The 15,866-nt window shown below is 42.7% G+C and overlaps 1 protein-coding gene across 3 annotated transcripts in view; it reads left to right on the forward strand.

Moving 5' to 3' along the window:
- Positions 1-15,866, forward strand: part of LTN1 (listerin E3 ubiquitin protein ligase 1) — a 117,991-nt gene that overhangs the window by 98,121 nt on the left and 4,004 nt on the right. For all 3 annotated transcript variants that reach the window (XM_007493136.3, XM_056825978.1, XM_007493137.3), the window contains 4 exons: positions 6,729-6,930; positions 8,395-8,632; positions 9,932-10,006; positions 13,701-13,887. In XM_007493136.3, coding sequence (XP_007493198.1) covers positions 6,729-6,930; positions 8,395-8,632; positions 9,932-10,006; positions 13,701-13,887 — 702 coding nt within the window. The remainder of the gene's footprint in view (positions 1-6,728; positions 6,931-8,394; positions 8,633-9,931; positions 10,007-13,700; positions 13,888-15,866) is intronic.

Here is a 15,866-nt window from a genome sequence, read left to right on the forward strand (position 1 = left end):
GCATTCATTATTTCTGCTTTTCTGCATTTGTGTGCTATGTTTCTGTGACCTAATGTATGGTCAATTTTTGTGAATGTGCCATGTGGTGCTGAGAAGAAGGTGTATTCCTTTTTATCCCTATTTATTTTTCTCCATATGTCTATTAATTATAATTTTTCTAAGATTTCATTCACTTCTTTTACCTCTTTCTTATTTATTTTTTGATTTGATTTATCTAAATTTGATAATGGTTGGTTTAAGTCTCCCACTAGTATGGTTTTATTGTCTATTTCTTCCTTAAATTCTCCTAGTTTCTCCATTAGAAATTTGGGTGCTATGTTATTTGGTGCATACATATTGATTAATGATATTTCCTCATTGTCTATAGTCCCTTTTAACAAAATATAATTACCTTCCCTATCCCTTTTGATCAGGTCTATTTTTGCATTGGCTTTATCAGATATCATGATTACCACTCCTGCCTTCTTTCTATCAGTTGAAGCCCAGAAGGTCTTACTCCATCCTTTAATTCTGACCTTGTGGGTGTCAACCCGCCTCATGTGTGTTTCTTGAAGACAACATATGGTAGGGTTTTGGATTCTAATCCATTCTGCTATTCGTCTACGTTTTATGGGTGAGTTCATCCCATTCACGTTCAAAGTTATGATTGTCATTTGTGGACTCCCTGGCATTTTGATTGCCTTCCCTAATTCTAACCTTTTCTTCTTCGGCTCTACCTTTTAGTCCAGTGATTTACTTTGAAACAGTCCCCCTTGTCCCCTCCCTTGATGTTTCCCTTTTTAGTCCCTCCCTTTTTGTTCCCTCCCCCTCCCCCCTCTCTTTCCCTCCCTTTTTGTTCTCCCTCTCCCCCTCCCCCCCTTGGTTTTCCCTTCTCCTTACCCTTGTTGGGTAAGATAGAATTCAAGATCCCAATGGATCTGGATGTTTTTCCCTCTCAGAGCTGATTTCCCTGAGATTGAGGTTTAAGTAACCCCCCCCCCCTCTCTTCCTCTCCTTCTTATAGGAGTTTTCTTCCCCTCCCCTTCCCATGTGAATCTTTGTGTGAGAATGATTATTCTATTTGGTCTTTCTTTACCCCCTATTTATACATTACATTTTCCCCACATGTTAGTATACATAGGTTGATATAAATGTAGTTCTTATAGAAGAGAGTTTGAGTTAAAGAAGAAGATAACATTTTCCCCTTTCCTTAATATTTACCTTTTCAGGTATTCCTTGCTCTTTGATTTTCGGTATCAAACTTTCCACAGAGCTCTGGTCTTTTCTTTGCAAAAAGTTGGAAGTCTTCTATTTTGTTGAATGCCCATACTTTCCCTTGGAAGTATATAGTCAGTTTTGCTGGGTAGCTGATTCTTGGTTGGAGACCCAGCTCCCTTGCCTTTCTGAAGATCATGTTCCATGCCTTACGATCATTCAGAGTAGAACTTGCAAGGTCTTGGGTGACCCTGATTGGCATTCCTTTATATCTAAATTGTCTTTTTCTGGCTTCCTGTAGGATTTTTTCTTTTGTTTGATAGCTTTGGAATTTGGCAATTACATTCCTGGGAGTTGTCTTTTGGGGGTTTAGTGTAGAAGATGTTCTGTGAGCTCTGTCAGTGGCTGTATTGCCCCCTTGTTCTAGAATCTCTGGGCAATTTTCTTTGATTATATCTTGTATCACCATGTCCAGTTTGGTGTTTATTTCTGGCTTTTCTGGGAGTCCAATTATTCTTAAATTATCCCTTCTCCCCCTATTTTCCAGATCTATCACCTTGTCGGTGAGATATTTTATGTTCTCTTCTAATTTCTTGGTATTTTGGCTTTGCTTTATTGATTCTTGCTCTTTTACACGATCGTTGTCTTCCAGCTGCCTGATTCTGGCCTTTAAAGCCTGGTTTTCTTTTACAGTTTGGTCAAACTGGTTTTGTAGATGCGTGAATTTCTTTTGCATTATTTCCAACTTTTCCTCCCAGAAGGCTTCCATCTTTTTGGTCATTTCTGATTCAAATTCTTCATAGGTTTGTGGAGAGTTTCCATTTCCTTTGGAAGGTTTTAGAGCATTTTCTTTTATATTATCTTCTGTCTGCTCTGTATTTTGTATTTTGGCTCCATAGAATGTGTCCAATGTCGCCCCTTTCTTCTTATTTTTCTTGGTATTTTGGGGCTTCTGTGGTTCTGTGGAGTTTGCCATTTCTGAATGTGGAGGATTAGTTTTTCTTGTCTCTGTCTGGTGATCAGAGGCTTTATTCCTGGGCAGATGGTTCTATGAGCTTTCCCTGGGTTAAACTGAATATGCCTCACTGGAACTGGAATGGAAGGGTCGGACCACGAGGCCACACTCTCCCCCCGGCTCGCTTTCCGGAAGTTGCCTTCAGAATCGCTGGCCGTGAGGCTGTTTCGTCAGCCTGCGGGGGGATGGGCTGCAGCTTTCCCAAGCTCTAGGGCAAGGACTTTCACTGAGACTTGGATAGCAGGATCCAGCCCGTGAGGCTGTCTTGCCTGCCCTGAGGGTTGCTGTTGTTTCGACCAGCTCTCTGCAGCGGAAGCCCCAGGCAGTAACTTTCACCGGGACTGTAGAAGGCCCTGAGGGTTCTGCTCTCTGAGCCCGGCCGGGCTGCGGCTTCCGGGAGCCTTGGACTCTGCGCTCCTACCCCTGAGGTCCGAGTGATCTCGGGTTCTGGCTTTTAAGGGGAGCCGTACCTTTTGATCCGGGTCCAGGTCCAGGAGGAGGGTTCCCAGGGTCTGTGCTGTTGATCGTTTTGAATTTCGGCGCCTTAGGAGCTTATCGTTTGAGATCGGTCGGGAAGGGTTTTCCGGAGATCTGAGCTTTAGCTTTCTCTAAGCCGCCATCTTAACCGGAAGTCCCCAGCTATTTTCTTTTGAACTTAAAAAAACTGTTACAGGTAAGCTCCATTCCTGTGGTGAAGCTTTCAATTCTTTGTGTAACTGCCTTCAGAGCTAGTGCTAAGGATCTATTTGTTTTTAGTTCTTCCAAGGTGGTATGATCTAAGAAGAGGTGTCTTTATTATTCTCCTGGTCTATGATCTACTCTCTCAGGAACCGCAAGTACTCTTTTCCTCCATGGAACTATGACCAGGATCTATTCCCTTGCAGCCTCATGCCCTGGTGGGTGCTGGTGCCCCTCACTGCACTGAGATTGCTACCCAAATTGCAACCTGGATTCTATATATGGATAGTACAAGTGTCTTATGCAGGCTTACAAAGGGATCCCTATAATATCCCCCTCGTCAGTTGTCTGGCTCCTCTATTTTCTATGGCCGAGAACTCTGGCAGCCTTTGTTGCTTGATTCAGCCTCCCCCAAGACCTGTTCTGACTTGGAAGGTGGGGCTTACGTTGGCATTCTGGTCTGTGCTTCACTCCCTCCCTGGTACAACCGACCCCTCCTGCCAGCTTGCTAAATTATCTTTTTCTGAAAAATTGTTTTCTCTCATGTTTTTGTGAATCCTGCTGCTACAGAATTCATTTTAGGGTGCTATATTAAAGTTAGTTGCATGGTAATTTGGTAGAGATCAGGAGAGTCTGTGTACCTTCTCTACCCTCTCACTTTTCCTTTTCTACTTGAGTCCGTTTAGGCTTATCTAAATTGCTGGCAATTCTCATTTTATGTAAATTTGACTACATCAAGAATTCTGAAATAAATCCGTATTCCAATTAAAAAAAACAACCTATGTTAACTTTCCAGTATTGTGTTTTCCCTCTGCTTCTGCCCCTCTCCTTGGTATTCTATGGCCTCCCAACCTCCCCACCAAAAAAAAGAAGGAAAAGGAAATAAAACACTCCAAGTGAAAGTAGAAAAGACTCCTGGAGATTGCCATTGCTGCAGCCAGATGAGAGATTTGTCTGGAGACCTCCAGTATGGATAAAGAACACCTTTGCCCAACTCAGCCCCACCAACCCCCTCATTGGGCCTCCACGTGTCCATCTTTTGTCCTCCTACACTTGAGTATCACGTGTCTGTCCACCTTCCTTCTTCTTTAAGTTTTTCCTCATGCTTCCAGTTAGGAACCCACTTGGCTGGTCCTGGCTCCATTCCTTGCTTTACTGTTCCCATTAGTCATGGTTGCTTGGTGACATTGATCAGAATCCTTCAGTCTTTCCAATTGTTTCCTTTAGCATATTGTTGCTATTTTATAAATTGTTTTTCTGATGCTGCTCCTTTCACTGTTTCAGTTCATACAAGTCTTCACATGTTTCTTTGACTATCCCTTTTGTCATTTCTTATGAAGCCACAACATTCCTTTACATTCACGTGCCATAATTTCAGTTTTTTAAAAAGACTGTTTCTTGTGATTACCAAAGGAAGGCCAAAGAAGAAGGGCTAATTAACCTATTTCCCAAAAGGCTGAATTTAATTCTTGTATTGAAGACTTTTAAGGAACTTTTATCAGTATCTGCAGTAAACTGGATGTTATGAGTCCAGATGGTCTGAAAAATGAAGAGGAATCACCATTATCTTCCCCCAGACAAAAACTCAGCAAATCAGACATCTCCTCGTAGGGTCCGTCAATGAGTTGCATATATTTAATTATTTTCATATTTGATTATTGAGAGACAAGAATGACTAAAGGGAAAAGAGGTTTCTGCAGATTCTTTAATAAGTACTTAATGAATTTGGGTAAGGGATTGAGCTAATTAAAGAGAGAATACAAGTTTAATGATAAGAAAACTAAGTTTATCCCTAGAGTGCTATGGAGCTTTTAGATATATTTTATATATGTAATGAACCAATTTTAACCATGCCTTAAGAGTAAGGGTTGACCCAGGCCTGAGGTGGTCAGACCTTCGTAACTACACGAGCCCGATCATCTGGCCTCTTCATCCTTGCACCCTGCAAAGCAGACCTGCGTGTTCACTCTCTCCCTATTCATGAGAAGGTTCCTCTTAATGTAACAATTTGACAGCCTTTCTGGGGACTGGACGGTGTGATGGACCGTGAGACCATACATGAGACATGCAGCCCCTTTTAGCCTTCATTTCACAGGCACTACGGCTTAGTGGAAAAGGCACTCGATTGGAGGCAGGAGGTGGCGGGTTCCAGTCCTAACTTGTCCCTCACAGCAGTTGTTTGAAAAAAGGGGTGTGAAAGCAGACGGCAGAGTAGCGAGAAGCAGCACAGTGAGATCCACCCCCATTCGAGAGCCCAATCTGGAAGTAAGTCCGAAGGCCACCCTTTGACCGAGCAGAGCACGCGCCCTCTGCTCCAGAGCCCCCGAGGCTCAAGGGAGAAAGACCCCTGAACACAGAATGTTCCTAAAGCTCCTTTTGGCGCAGACACAGAACTGGAAATTACAGGGATGCTCATCACGTGGGGAAAGCTCAGACAGGTTGTGCTCTGTGATGGGGAGGCTGTAAGAAGCGAGCAGAGGGATGGTTTAAAAGCTGTGCCAAGAGCCCTAAGAGCTGATCCGGAGCCCAGGGAGCTGACCCAGGAGATTTCAGGGTCACGTATTCTAGCAGTGACCGAGCGCCAAGCACTTGGCGTTCTGACTGAGACAGTTCTGACGGGCTCCCGACAGCTCCTGGACTGCGTGTCTTCCTCTTAGTCTTCTTGCCTTTTCTCGCAACATGATTACACATGCACAACTGATTCCATATGGCTTGTTTCGGAATGAGTGGGGGAGGGGCCAGGATGCTTAAAACAAGGAATGAGGTAGGGGAGAGCAGCTCCCCCATCACGCTTGGTACAGTTGGGTATATTTCACTCAGTAGAAAAACAGGAAGAAAAGGGAGAAGGGAAAACTATAGGATGGAAAAAAAGACATTCATCTTGAGCAGAACAAACTCTTAGGAATAGACCAAGATGCTTATATTTCTTTTTGAGATCGAATCATGGAAATGTGAGGGGAGGGGTACCCATTAATTAGGAAATAGCCGAACAAGTTATATATTTACATGATGGGATTTTATTGTGTGTAGAAATAATGAAATGATGGTTTGGTTTTGTTTTATTTTTTAAACCTTTACCTTCCATCTTGGAGTCAGTACTGTGTATTGGTTCCAAGGCAGAAGAGCAGAAAGGGCTGGGCAATGGGGGTTAAGTGACTTGCCCAGGGTCACCCAGCTGGGAAGTGTCTGAGACCAGAGTTGAACCCAGGACCTCCCATCTCTAGGCCTGGCTCTCCATCCACTGAGCCACCCAGCTTGCCCCTGAAATGATGGTTTTAAAGGAACCTGGGAAGGAAGACTTACATGTATTAAGGCAGAGGAAAGTGAATAGTACTAGGAGAACAATTTATATATTGAATAACTTAGAAACTCTGATGAACATAACACGAACCGCAGTTTCAGAGGATGAATGGTGAAGCATCCTGCTTACTTCCCGTATAGAAGATCTCATACACGTACTTCTATACATATAGCGTATGCATTTTTTCCTTTTGGATATAGTCAATACAGAAGTTTGTTTTGCTTTAATATACGTATTTCAAGCCGTGTTCTTTTTCTTTTGTGCTCGGGGGTTGGGGGGCTCTGGAGGGAAAGGGGAGGGAGAAAAGGCACATTTTTATTGATTGAAAAACAAAATGTCATATAAACAATAATTGTGTGGTCCCGGGTAAGTTACCTCTCTGAGCTTGTGTTCTAGCTTCACGAAGTGTTCTTCATAGGATTATTTTAAGGGCTGAAGGGGCTGATATCCTTGAAATGCTTCAAAGTCTTAACGTATAATACACATGTGCTATTGCCTCTGATTGTAATACTTGGATGTCTGTCTCTGTGTGTTTTGCAGACGACAAGTGAAAATCATGCCCTGTATCCCGTCCCACTTGTACAGCTGTTTGCCTGTGTTAGCTGTGATTTGGCCTGCACGCTGAGTGCTTACTTTAGTTCTATAAGCAGCAATCTTCCTGTAAACCTAATCAGTGAATGGCATGACTTTTTTTCTGAAGGCATACACAATTTACTTTTACCCCTTTTGGTGAAGATTACAGGCAAGTACAAAGTGACATCGCTGATAGTAACATGAGATTCATTCAGAAAACTCTCTAGATTTATCTTTTAAAAGGAAGACGCAAAGAAATGGAAATATGTTATAAATGAAGTGCTATTAGAAGGGTACGATGGAGAATGTCGAGAGAGGTAGGAAGTATAGCTGCTGGGGGCAGGCAGCCAGGGAACTTGATGGATAAAGAGCCGGGCCCGGAGACAGGAAGTCCTAGGGTCAAATCTGGCCTCAGACCCTGCTGCTGTGTCACCTTGGTCAGGTCACTTAACCCAGTCCCCTAGCCCGTAACACCTTTCTGCCTTACAGCTAATACAGAAGGTAAGGGTTGAAAAAGAAAAGGAGAAATTAGAGCGGTTATGTTGCTTTATGTAACATTCAGATAATAGGACACTAACTTATAACTTGGGAGTTAAACACACATAGGAAACTTGGGAAATTCCTCCCCAAAATAACTACAATAAGGAAAAGTCAAGAAATAGGTCTTTTTTAAAATTTATTTTCAACATTCTTTTTTTAAATTTTCAGTTCCAAAGTCTCTCCATCTCTCCCACCTCCTCTCCCCGTGAGACAACTTTTACAGGTGACGTCATGCGACATATATTCCATGTTAGCTCTATTGGAGGGGAACTAGAGAAAGTAAGACTTCTTCTTCAGTCCTCTCTGATGGTGGAGAGCGGTTTTTTCCATTATGAGTCTTGGAATTGTCACGGCTCATTGCACTGGTCAGAGGAGCCAGGACGTCAAGCATTTTTGCTGACTAGAAAGATGGCTTAACTTTCCAAGTACGCCACATGTCTTGTTCTGCCTGGGAGGTGCCCATTTGGATGGAAAGGTGGTGAAAAAACCTCCTGCTCCCCGAGGAGTTTCGACCAGGCGGGGTACACAGAGCTCGTTCCAAACCCTCCCTTTCCTTCTGACGTCAACAGTCTATGGATAGGTCCTTGTTGAGGAAGTCCTTAGGAAAGGCCTCTTGATGCTTCCAGAAGGGCTTATGTGGGTCATTTTGTTGTTCAGGAAGTTTCAAAATTCTTTTGCTTTTTAAGGTAGGGAAACCTAGTATTATTATTTCAAGTAAAAGAAACATTGGATTATAACTGTTGTGAATAAGGGAGAAACGTTGTTAAAAGGCTGATTATTCAAAATGTAAGTTAGATCATAATATTGCTTTTCACCAAGAATTGGTTATTGAAAACTTAAGATGACTAATAATACTTAAGTCTTAATTCGCATGTCTTAACTGAATACAGAACTTCTTAGAAAGAGTCAGCGGCATGAAAACATAACTGCAGGCCATAGTCTTGTGTTTGTATTTCGAGGTAACAAAACAATTCATTGTATGTTTCATTTAGTTTATAGTAATACAATTCTGCAGCTGTCTATTGATTTTTCCATCAAATATTAATTGCAGTAATAGCTTCATTTTGGTTTTGTTTTGTTTTTCTTTTATTAGAAGAAAGCAAAGATACATCAGAAACATCTTTTCAGAATTCAGTGCTGATACCTTTGGGCGAAACTCTAACATACATCTCAAAGGATCAACTGCTCAATCACAAACTCTCCGTTAGATTAACTTCTGACCAAAAGACAAACCTTCCGGAAAGGCTCCAGACTTTGTTAAATACACTAGCCCCATTACTTCACTTCAGAGCTAGACCTGTGCAAATTGCAGTTTATCATATGTTATATAAGTAAGAATTCAATTAATGTACTGATTGTTTAACTTTCATCCTTTGAAAATTGTATATGTGTGTAACATTAGTTTTTTTATTCATTTAATAAGTTGGATAATGCAGATAGTACTTAGTGAAAAATTTAGAGAAATTAAATTTATGTGACAGACAATTTCATGCAATAAATTTATTTAGGAACGATATTAAATGATGAAAGTGTGCTTGACTTTTAATGATGCAGTGCTAATTTCTTTAAGAGGGTTCATTTAAAAAATGATTTCTATTTTTAGGGAAGTTGCACTTAGATCTGTACTTTCAGGCTGTGTGAATTTTAATTATTTAAATTATTATGGTATTTTAAGTTAATAATGCTCACCAGAGTTCACAACAGTTCTGGGAGGTAGATGCTATTTTCCTCATTTTGTTGATGAGAAAACTGAGGCAGGCAGTGGTTACATGACAACCAGAGTTACACAATTACTCTGATTTGAAATAATGTTCCTGACTTTAGATCTAGTATCCTGTTGACTGCACCACTTAGATATTCTTACTTTTGAAATAGTTGAATTGTTTCTAAAATTAATCGTAGAATTATTACAGAATTGGAAGGTGCTTTAGAGTTCATCTAGCTTACCTCCCTCATTTTACTGATAAGGTCTACTACTTTCAAGCATATATTAATTTATTTCTTGTTGTTGCTTAATATTTCTTAAAAAGGAAACATTTTCTAAGGAACTTATTTTAAAAGAAAATGTATGTAATGTTAAAGATGAACAAATACAGAATCATTGAGCTTAAAACATTCACATTGACTACAAGTTAATATTTAGTAGCAAAGAAGTTGAGTTTTTAGACTTGTTTTCCTTTTATTTTTAAAAATACTGATATATTTTCTTTTAACGTAGCAGATACAACATAGAAGATAACACACATCCAAGTGAATGATTTTGAAAAAGTACATTTCTAGAAAAATTGTTGACAGAAAAGGGTGTGGGGTGTCAGAATGGGGGAGACCTTTAACTTTAATAACAAGGTTAAAAAAAAGTTTTGTTGCCTTTCCATGTTGACCTTATTTACATTTGTGTATTGTACTTATTGTGAATATTGTATTGGTTATTCTGCTTTTTTTCATTCTAAATCATTTCCTACAAATTCTAGTTGTGGTGTCTTAAGCTATGCTATATGCATTTACATACTTAGGAAACTTTGTCCCCATGGATTATTTATTTCAACTTACTGTTCTAATATAATCTTAAGTATAATTGAAGAAGAAAAAAAAAAGTTTTTAAAAGTCATATTTCTTCCTCCATCCCTTAGGTTGATGCCTGAATTGCCAAAGTTTGATGATGATGATCTTAAGTCTTATGTTGATGAAGAAGAAGAACCTGCTTTGTGAGATTAAAACATTTTTAATTTCATCGTAGTTGAATCTTTTTAATGTCTTGTAGTTGCTTTCATTAAGTTATTCTATTTGCTTTTTTGGTATAATTATTAAGGTTTTGTGACCTAGTGTTTGTGACCCATTGTGACTCTTTGAACAAGTATTAAATTAAACATTCTTGGCAAGACATTAATACTGAGAATACAAATTGATATAGGTAAGAGACTGCCTTTTGACCCTCAAGAAGCTTAGAACACAGGTGTAAGATAAACAGACCCTAAAAATGATGATAATTAACTATTTGAATACAAGTTTGAAGAACTGTCAAGTATATTAGAAAGGAACTGTTTTAAGAATTTAGAAGAACAAGTGATAATCTCATAGAATCGTAGATAAAGAGCTGGAAGGGACCTCAGAGACCGTTTAGTACAGATGAACAATCTGAGTGCCCAGGACGTTCAAACTGCCCAGGTCACCTGGTACGCGCCCAAAACGGTGGATTTGGGTTCTGTAGCCAGTGCTATTCCGGTGTACCTGGGGTGCGTGGTAGTAAGGGAAGAGGCGTAGAAACGACTGGCCAGAGAGTTGCGTAATCACAGAATCTGAAAGAATTCGTGGGATCTCACGACAGGGAATATAAAAGGACTGTGACTCCCCCCAAGGAGTCTGCCCAGCTAGTGAGAGGCACGTCAGTGGTGGCATCTAGCTTTCTTTTACTCAGGCTGTGGCTCTTCCAGAGCTTCATCTTGCCTTGAGGCGATCTGGGCTCCTCGGAGATGTTGGGATCCAGGTGTGACGGGATTATGGTGGTACTTTATGAGTAGTTTTCAATGGACGGAAGGGAAAAAGAGTGGCAGGAGGTCAGGCTTTGAAGGTACGTTATGAAGGCTGCTAGGAGTGGGGATAATTCTGAGGATCGCTGACAGACCTCTATCCGCGACGAATTAGGGAGGTGAAAACTTCTCCCCACATCGAATGGGTGAATGGAAACAGTTTGTCCCAATAGCCACCAGGGTGGGAGCAGGTGCTCCGCAGTGCCTCAGAGATGGCCAGGCTGGCCTCTGCACCTGGGCCAGCACCCGTCGCCTCGTCCTGCCCCTGGATGTTGATGACTGGAAGAGAAGCGGAGGCTGACAACTTTGTTCAGGTCTGCCTCCCTTCGGTCCAGTTCTCCTCCTTGTCAGAGCTTCACCCCGTGGTGTCATCAGTCCTCTGAAAACCAAAGACATCAGGGCGATAGTGGCATAGAAAGGAAACTTTCTGGGTCGCTTGATATTTTACTGCTCTTAAAACCACGGTATCCTCCTGCGTGCAGTCAGACTCCGTGTGCAGTCTACAAGGCCCCGTTTTCATTCTTTCTTCAGTCTTTGCTTCTCTTGTCTTCTCGGTGCAGCAGGCCTTTTTTCTGTGACTATTATAAGCTTTCACATGATTTTAGACCACCCAGTGTAACCGTGAATATGTCTGTAGTTATTGTCTATCCTCCAGAGTGCTTGGCACACAACAGGCATTTAGTAAGTTTGTATTTATTGCTTTTGGTGACAATGAAAGAACTCCTTTTTATTCTCTCCTAAAATACAATTTAATCACTAGGAAGTCTGTATCAGGGATACACACGCACACACACGCACCCTTAGAATTGTGGAATGGGAGCTGAGGAGGCTGAGGCCCAGAGAGGTGATTAGAACTGAACCGGCTTTCAGTTCCGTGTTTGAAATCAGGGCTCAGATCAGTGATGCTTTTAACAAACACTAACAACACCAGGTGGATCATCATAGACCAGAGACAAGAGGGTCCCTGAGAGGCGCCGTAGCTCAGTTCCAGCACTCTGATGGTAGAGATGGTGATTGGATCACGTGACCGGCGTCCCGTCAGATGACCTCCTCTTTAATGAGACAGGAAGGAAGACGCCTCCCTAAAGGACCTGCTCTGTGGGAAGCACCTTGTAAATAGCCTCCAATTTCATCTTCACAGCATTGCAAGATGGCTGCGGCTATTATCCCCATTTGACAGAGGAGAAAACGGAGGCAAACAGAGCTGGCGGAGGGTCCCACAGTGAAGGAGGGTCCAGCACTCACGTGCCGAGCTGCCTGTCCTTGGATACTTGGCCCTTGGGAAAGGCTTCGAAGGGACTGGATCCAAGCGAGGGTTCCGTGAATGATCGCAGTAGGCCAGGCTCCACCTTCAGGGCAGGGAAAAGCTACGCCTTGGATTCCTCATCTGGAAACGTCTTCAGCTTTGTGAGCCGTGAATCTGCACGTGGCTGGAACTTCAGAGTTTCGCCTCAGATTGTCTCCGTACCCAGTGGGCTGTGCGTGCTGCTCGGACGGGCCTGGATCCTTTTTGAATGGTTAAAGCGGGCTGCACATTTTTTGCTTGTGGCTCAATTGCTTCCACTAGTGTCTGTCTTTTCCTGACCCCACTTTTAGGGTTTTTTGGGCAAAGACACTAGTTTGTCATGTCATTCTCTGGCCCATTTTTCAGATGAGAAACTGAGGCCAAGAAGATTAAGTGACTTGCCCAGGGTCACACAGCTAATAAGTATGTGAGGCTGGATTTGAACTCATGAATATGAGTCTTCCTGATTCCAAGCCCAGGGCTCCATCCACTGTAGCCGCCCCTGTTGTTGCACCTAGCAGGCCCTTCATACAACCCTACAGAAAAAGCACAAAAATAAATAAGGACCTGCCACGTGCTGCACTTAATGTGCACTTGTTAAATTGAATTCAGTTTAATTTTTATTGGAGAAATTTGTTTTTTTGTTTCTTTTGTAGGGCTAGAATTTCTTTAACAACGTGTACACCGTTGGGAAATGAGTCTTATTCATCCCCCCCTCATTCCCCTACCCCACCCTCCCAAAAAGGAAGAAAGGAAGGAGAGAAATGGGTGATGGTGTAAAACCCTGAAAGTACACTTCCTATGTACTTCCTGGTACGCGGCACACTTCCTGGGATCTAGTAGAGAAAAGTCCCTTGAAAGAGCTTTCATGGGCTGTTTGGGGGCTCTCACCTCTCCGATCCCCGCATTCTCCGGCCCGAGGAAAGTGGGAGCCAAGCAGAGGCGCCGACGCCCATCCATCCTCCTCTAGAGCTAGGAGTGGCTCCGCCGGGATCTTGGGTCAGCCGCTGGGATCTTCCTCGTCTCGCTGACGGCTGTGTCAGACCGTTTCCAGCCGCGCTTTGGGACCAAAAGGGGATCGTTTTCAGTGTAACTTATACCAAGCCGACTCCTGCCCCGGTACCGTGCCAGGAAGCTAGACGCGCTTCGTGCAGGCCTTGTTAGCGTTTGTCTGTCGCCCAGAGTAGCCGCTGTGCGCTTGGGCAGGCGTCAGGAAGGGGTTTGCCGAGGCCTGAGCTCTGGCCAGAGCAGCTCCCGAAGGCTGTGCTAGAACTTGGAGGCGTCGCTCGGGGGAGTGCCAAGTGCACGTTCCACAACTGGAATGCTGCGGTGATGGTTAGCGCACCCAGGTGCCGCCGCTGGCCGTGCTAGACTCTATTAGAAAAGGAAGCCCCCTTGTGTGGTGAGGAAGGCGTTAGGGCAGATCGCTAGCGTCCACAGCTGCGCAGGCGGCCCTCGAGTTTGTAGGAGTGCCGCGTGTTGAGTTGGCGCCGAGATAGCGGAAGCATTTCGGGAGCAGCCGATGGGGTAGCCAGGTGGTCCGGTCTCACAAAACGGTCTACACCTACAACGATCCTTATTTCCCAGGTCACCACCTGCAGCTTTGATGACTGTCCTTGGAATCCTGGAAGATTTATTAGAAAACATCTTGGAGTGCTTCCCTGTTGGAGAGTGTGTCGTTATTCAGCCATTAAGTGAGGAGTTCTGCTACGTTTTGGGGTACCTCCTCACGTGGAAATTAATACTTACCTTTTTCAAAGCATCTACGTCTCAGGTATGTGCAAAGCTACTCCCTCTGCCCTGCCTAATGCTTTATATCCGGCTCAAAGGAAATGAGGAAGGTGGTTTTTCATCATCTGATAAACTGAAAGCTTAAACTTCCTCTTGCCTCTTCTTTGACCTCCCTGCTCCTTAGTTTCCTTTCCTCACCTTCCTCATTGTCCCTAGTGTTCACGTGCTTTCTTTCTTTCATTTATTTATTCCTTTTTATTTTAAACATTTAAATTTTTTTATTTTAATAACAAATTCCCACATATGTTCCCCAAAGTTATTTGATCTATATTGTCTCCCTTCCTTTTTCCCTCCCCCCTCCCAGAGTGGACAGGCCATTCTATCTGGGCTATGCATGGATTGCCACATAAAACATATTTCCATATTATTCATTTTAGCCCAAACATTTACCCAAGTAAACAAGTAATAAATGATATGCTTTCATCCGCATTGATGCTCCCGCAGTTCTTTCTCTAGCAGTGAGTAGCATTCTTGTCCTGGACCATTGTATGGTTGGAGCAAAGTCTGTCCCCTTGGATCAGTCCACAGTACTGCTGGTGCTGTCCGTAGTGTTCTCCTGCTTCTGCTTCTGCTTCCTTCTCTGTGCATCAGTTCAGGGAGGTTTCCCAGCGGTTCACCATGCCTTAGAGGGTCCTCTTGTTCTGAGTCCTCCCCTTTACGGGGAGCGAATCTAAATTACGTGCTGCCCGAAGTGCCTTCAACATTGTGGAATTTGCTTTTCACCCACCTTAACCCCTGCCCCACGTTGTTCCTGGAGGGAACAGTTGGATTTCAGGCTCGTTTCCTTTAGGCTGGATGGAGCCAGTCACTGAAATCACACTCTGCTGATTGTAAAGCAGAACTGTAGATACCTGCATGGACACATTACTTAGGACTCTGTCCCCAGTTTTACCAAGTCCCTCTACGGAGGAATGATGTCTAGAACTAAGACTGACCACTGAATTTAATCTAAATATTGATGTTTTCATTCTGAGGGACTCATGAAAAAGAATGCAATCCACATATAGAGAAAGAACCGTTGGAGCAGACATGCAGAAGGAGACACGGCGTGTTTATTTGGGTATATAATTGGGGGTTTGGGTTTTATAGGATTGTTTTCACAAAGAATAATATGGAAATGAGTTTTGAGTGATAATATATGTATAACCCAGTGGAATTACTTGTCAGCTCCAGGAGAGGGCAGGAGGAGGGGAGGGAGACAATATGAATCATGTAACCTTGGAAAATTTATATGGAAATTTGTTACTGGAATAAAATAAAGAAAAAATGAAAATAAATATTGACATTTTATTTATTTTATTTTTTTGAAAAATTTTATTTAGTCAATTTAAAACATTATTCCTTGGTTACAAGAATCCTATTCTTTCCCTCCCCTCCCCTCACCCTTCCCGTAGCTGACACACAATTCCACTGGGTTTTACATGTGCCCTTGATCAGATCCTATTTCCATGTTGTCGATGTTTGCACTAGGATGTTCATTTAGTCTCCATCCCCAACCATGTGATCAAGCAGCTGTTTTTCTTCTGTGTTTCTGCTCCCACAGTGTTTCCTCTGAATGTGGATGGTGGTTTTTCTCCCTTCTGGGTTGTTCTGGATCACTGCATGGCCACTAATGGAGATTAGTTATTAGTTATTAATGGCCATTACATTCGATTGTACCACAGTGTATCCGTCTCTGTGTACAATGTTTTCCTGGTTCTGCTCCTCTCACTCTGCATCACTTCCTGGAGGTTGATCTAGTTCACATGGAGTTCCTCCAGTTTATTATTCCTTTGAGCACAATAATATTCCATCACCAACATGTACCACAATTGGTTCAGCCATTCCCCAATCAAGGAACCCCCCTCATTTTCCAATTTTTTGCCACCACAAAGATCGCAGCTATGAATATTCTTGTACAGGTCTTTTTCCTTATTATCTCTTTGGGGTGCAAATCCAGCAGTGCTATGGCTGGATCAAAGG

This window comes from Monodelphis domestica, chromosome 4 (assembly GCF_027887165.1).
Source record: "Monodelphis domestica isolate mMonDom1 chromosome 4, mMonDom1.pri, whole genome shotgun sequence".
Classification (NCBI taxonomy): Eukaryota; Metazoa; Chordata; class Mammalia; order Didelphimorphia; family Didelphidae; genus Monodelphis; species Monodelphis domestica.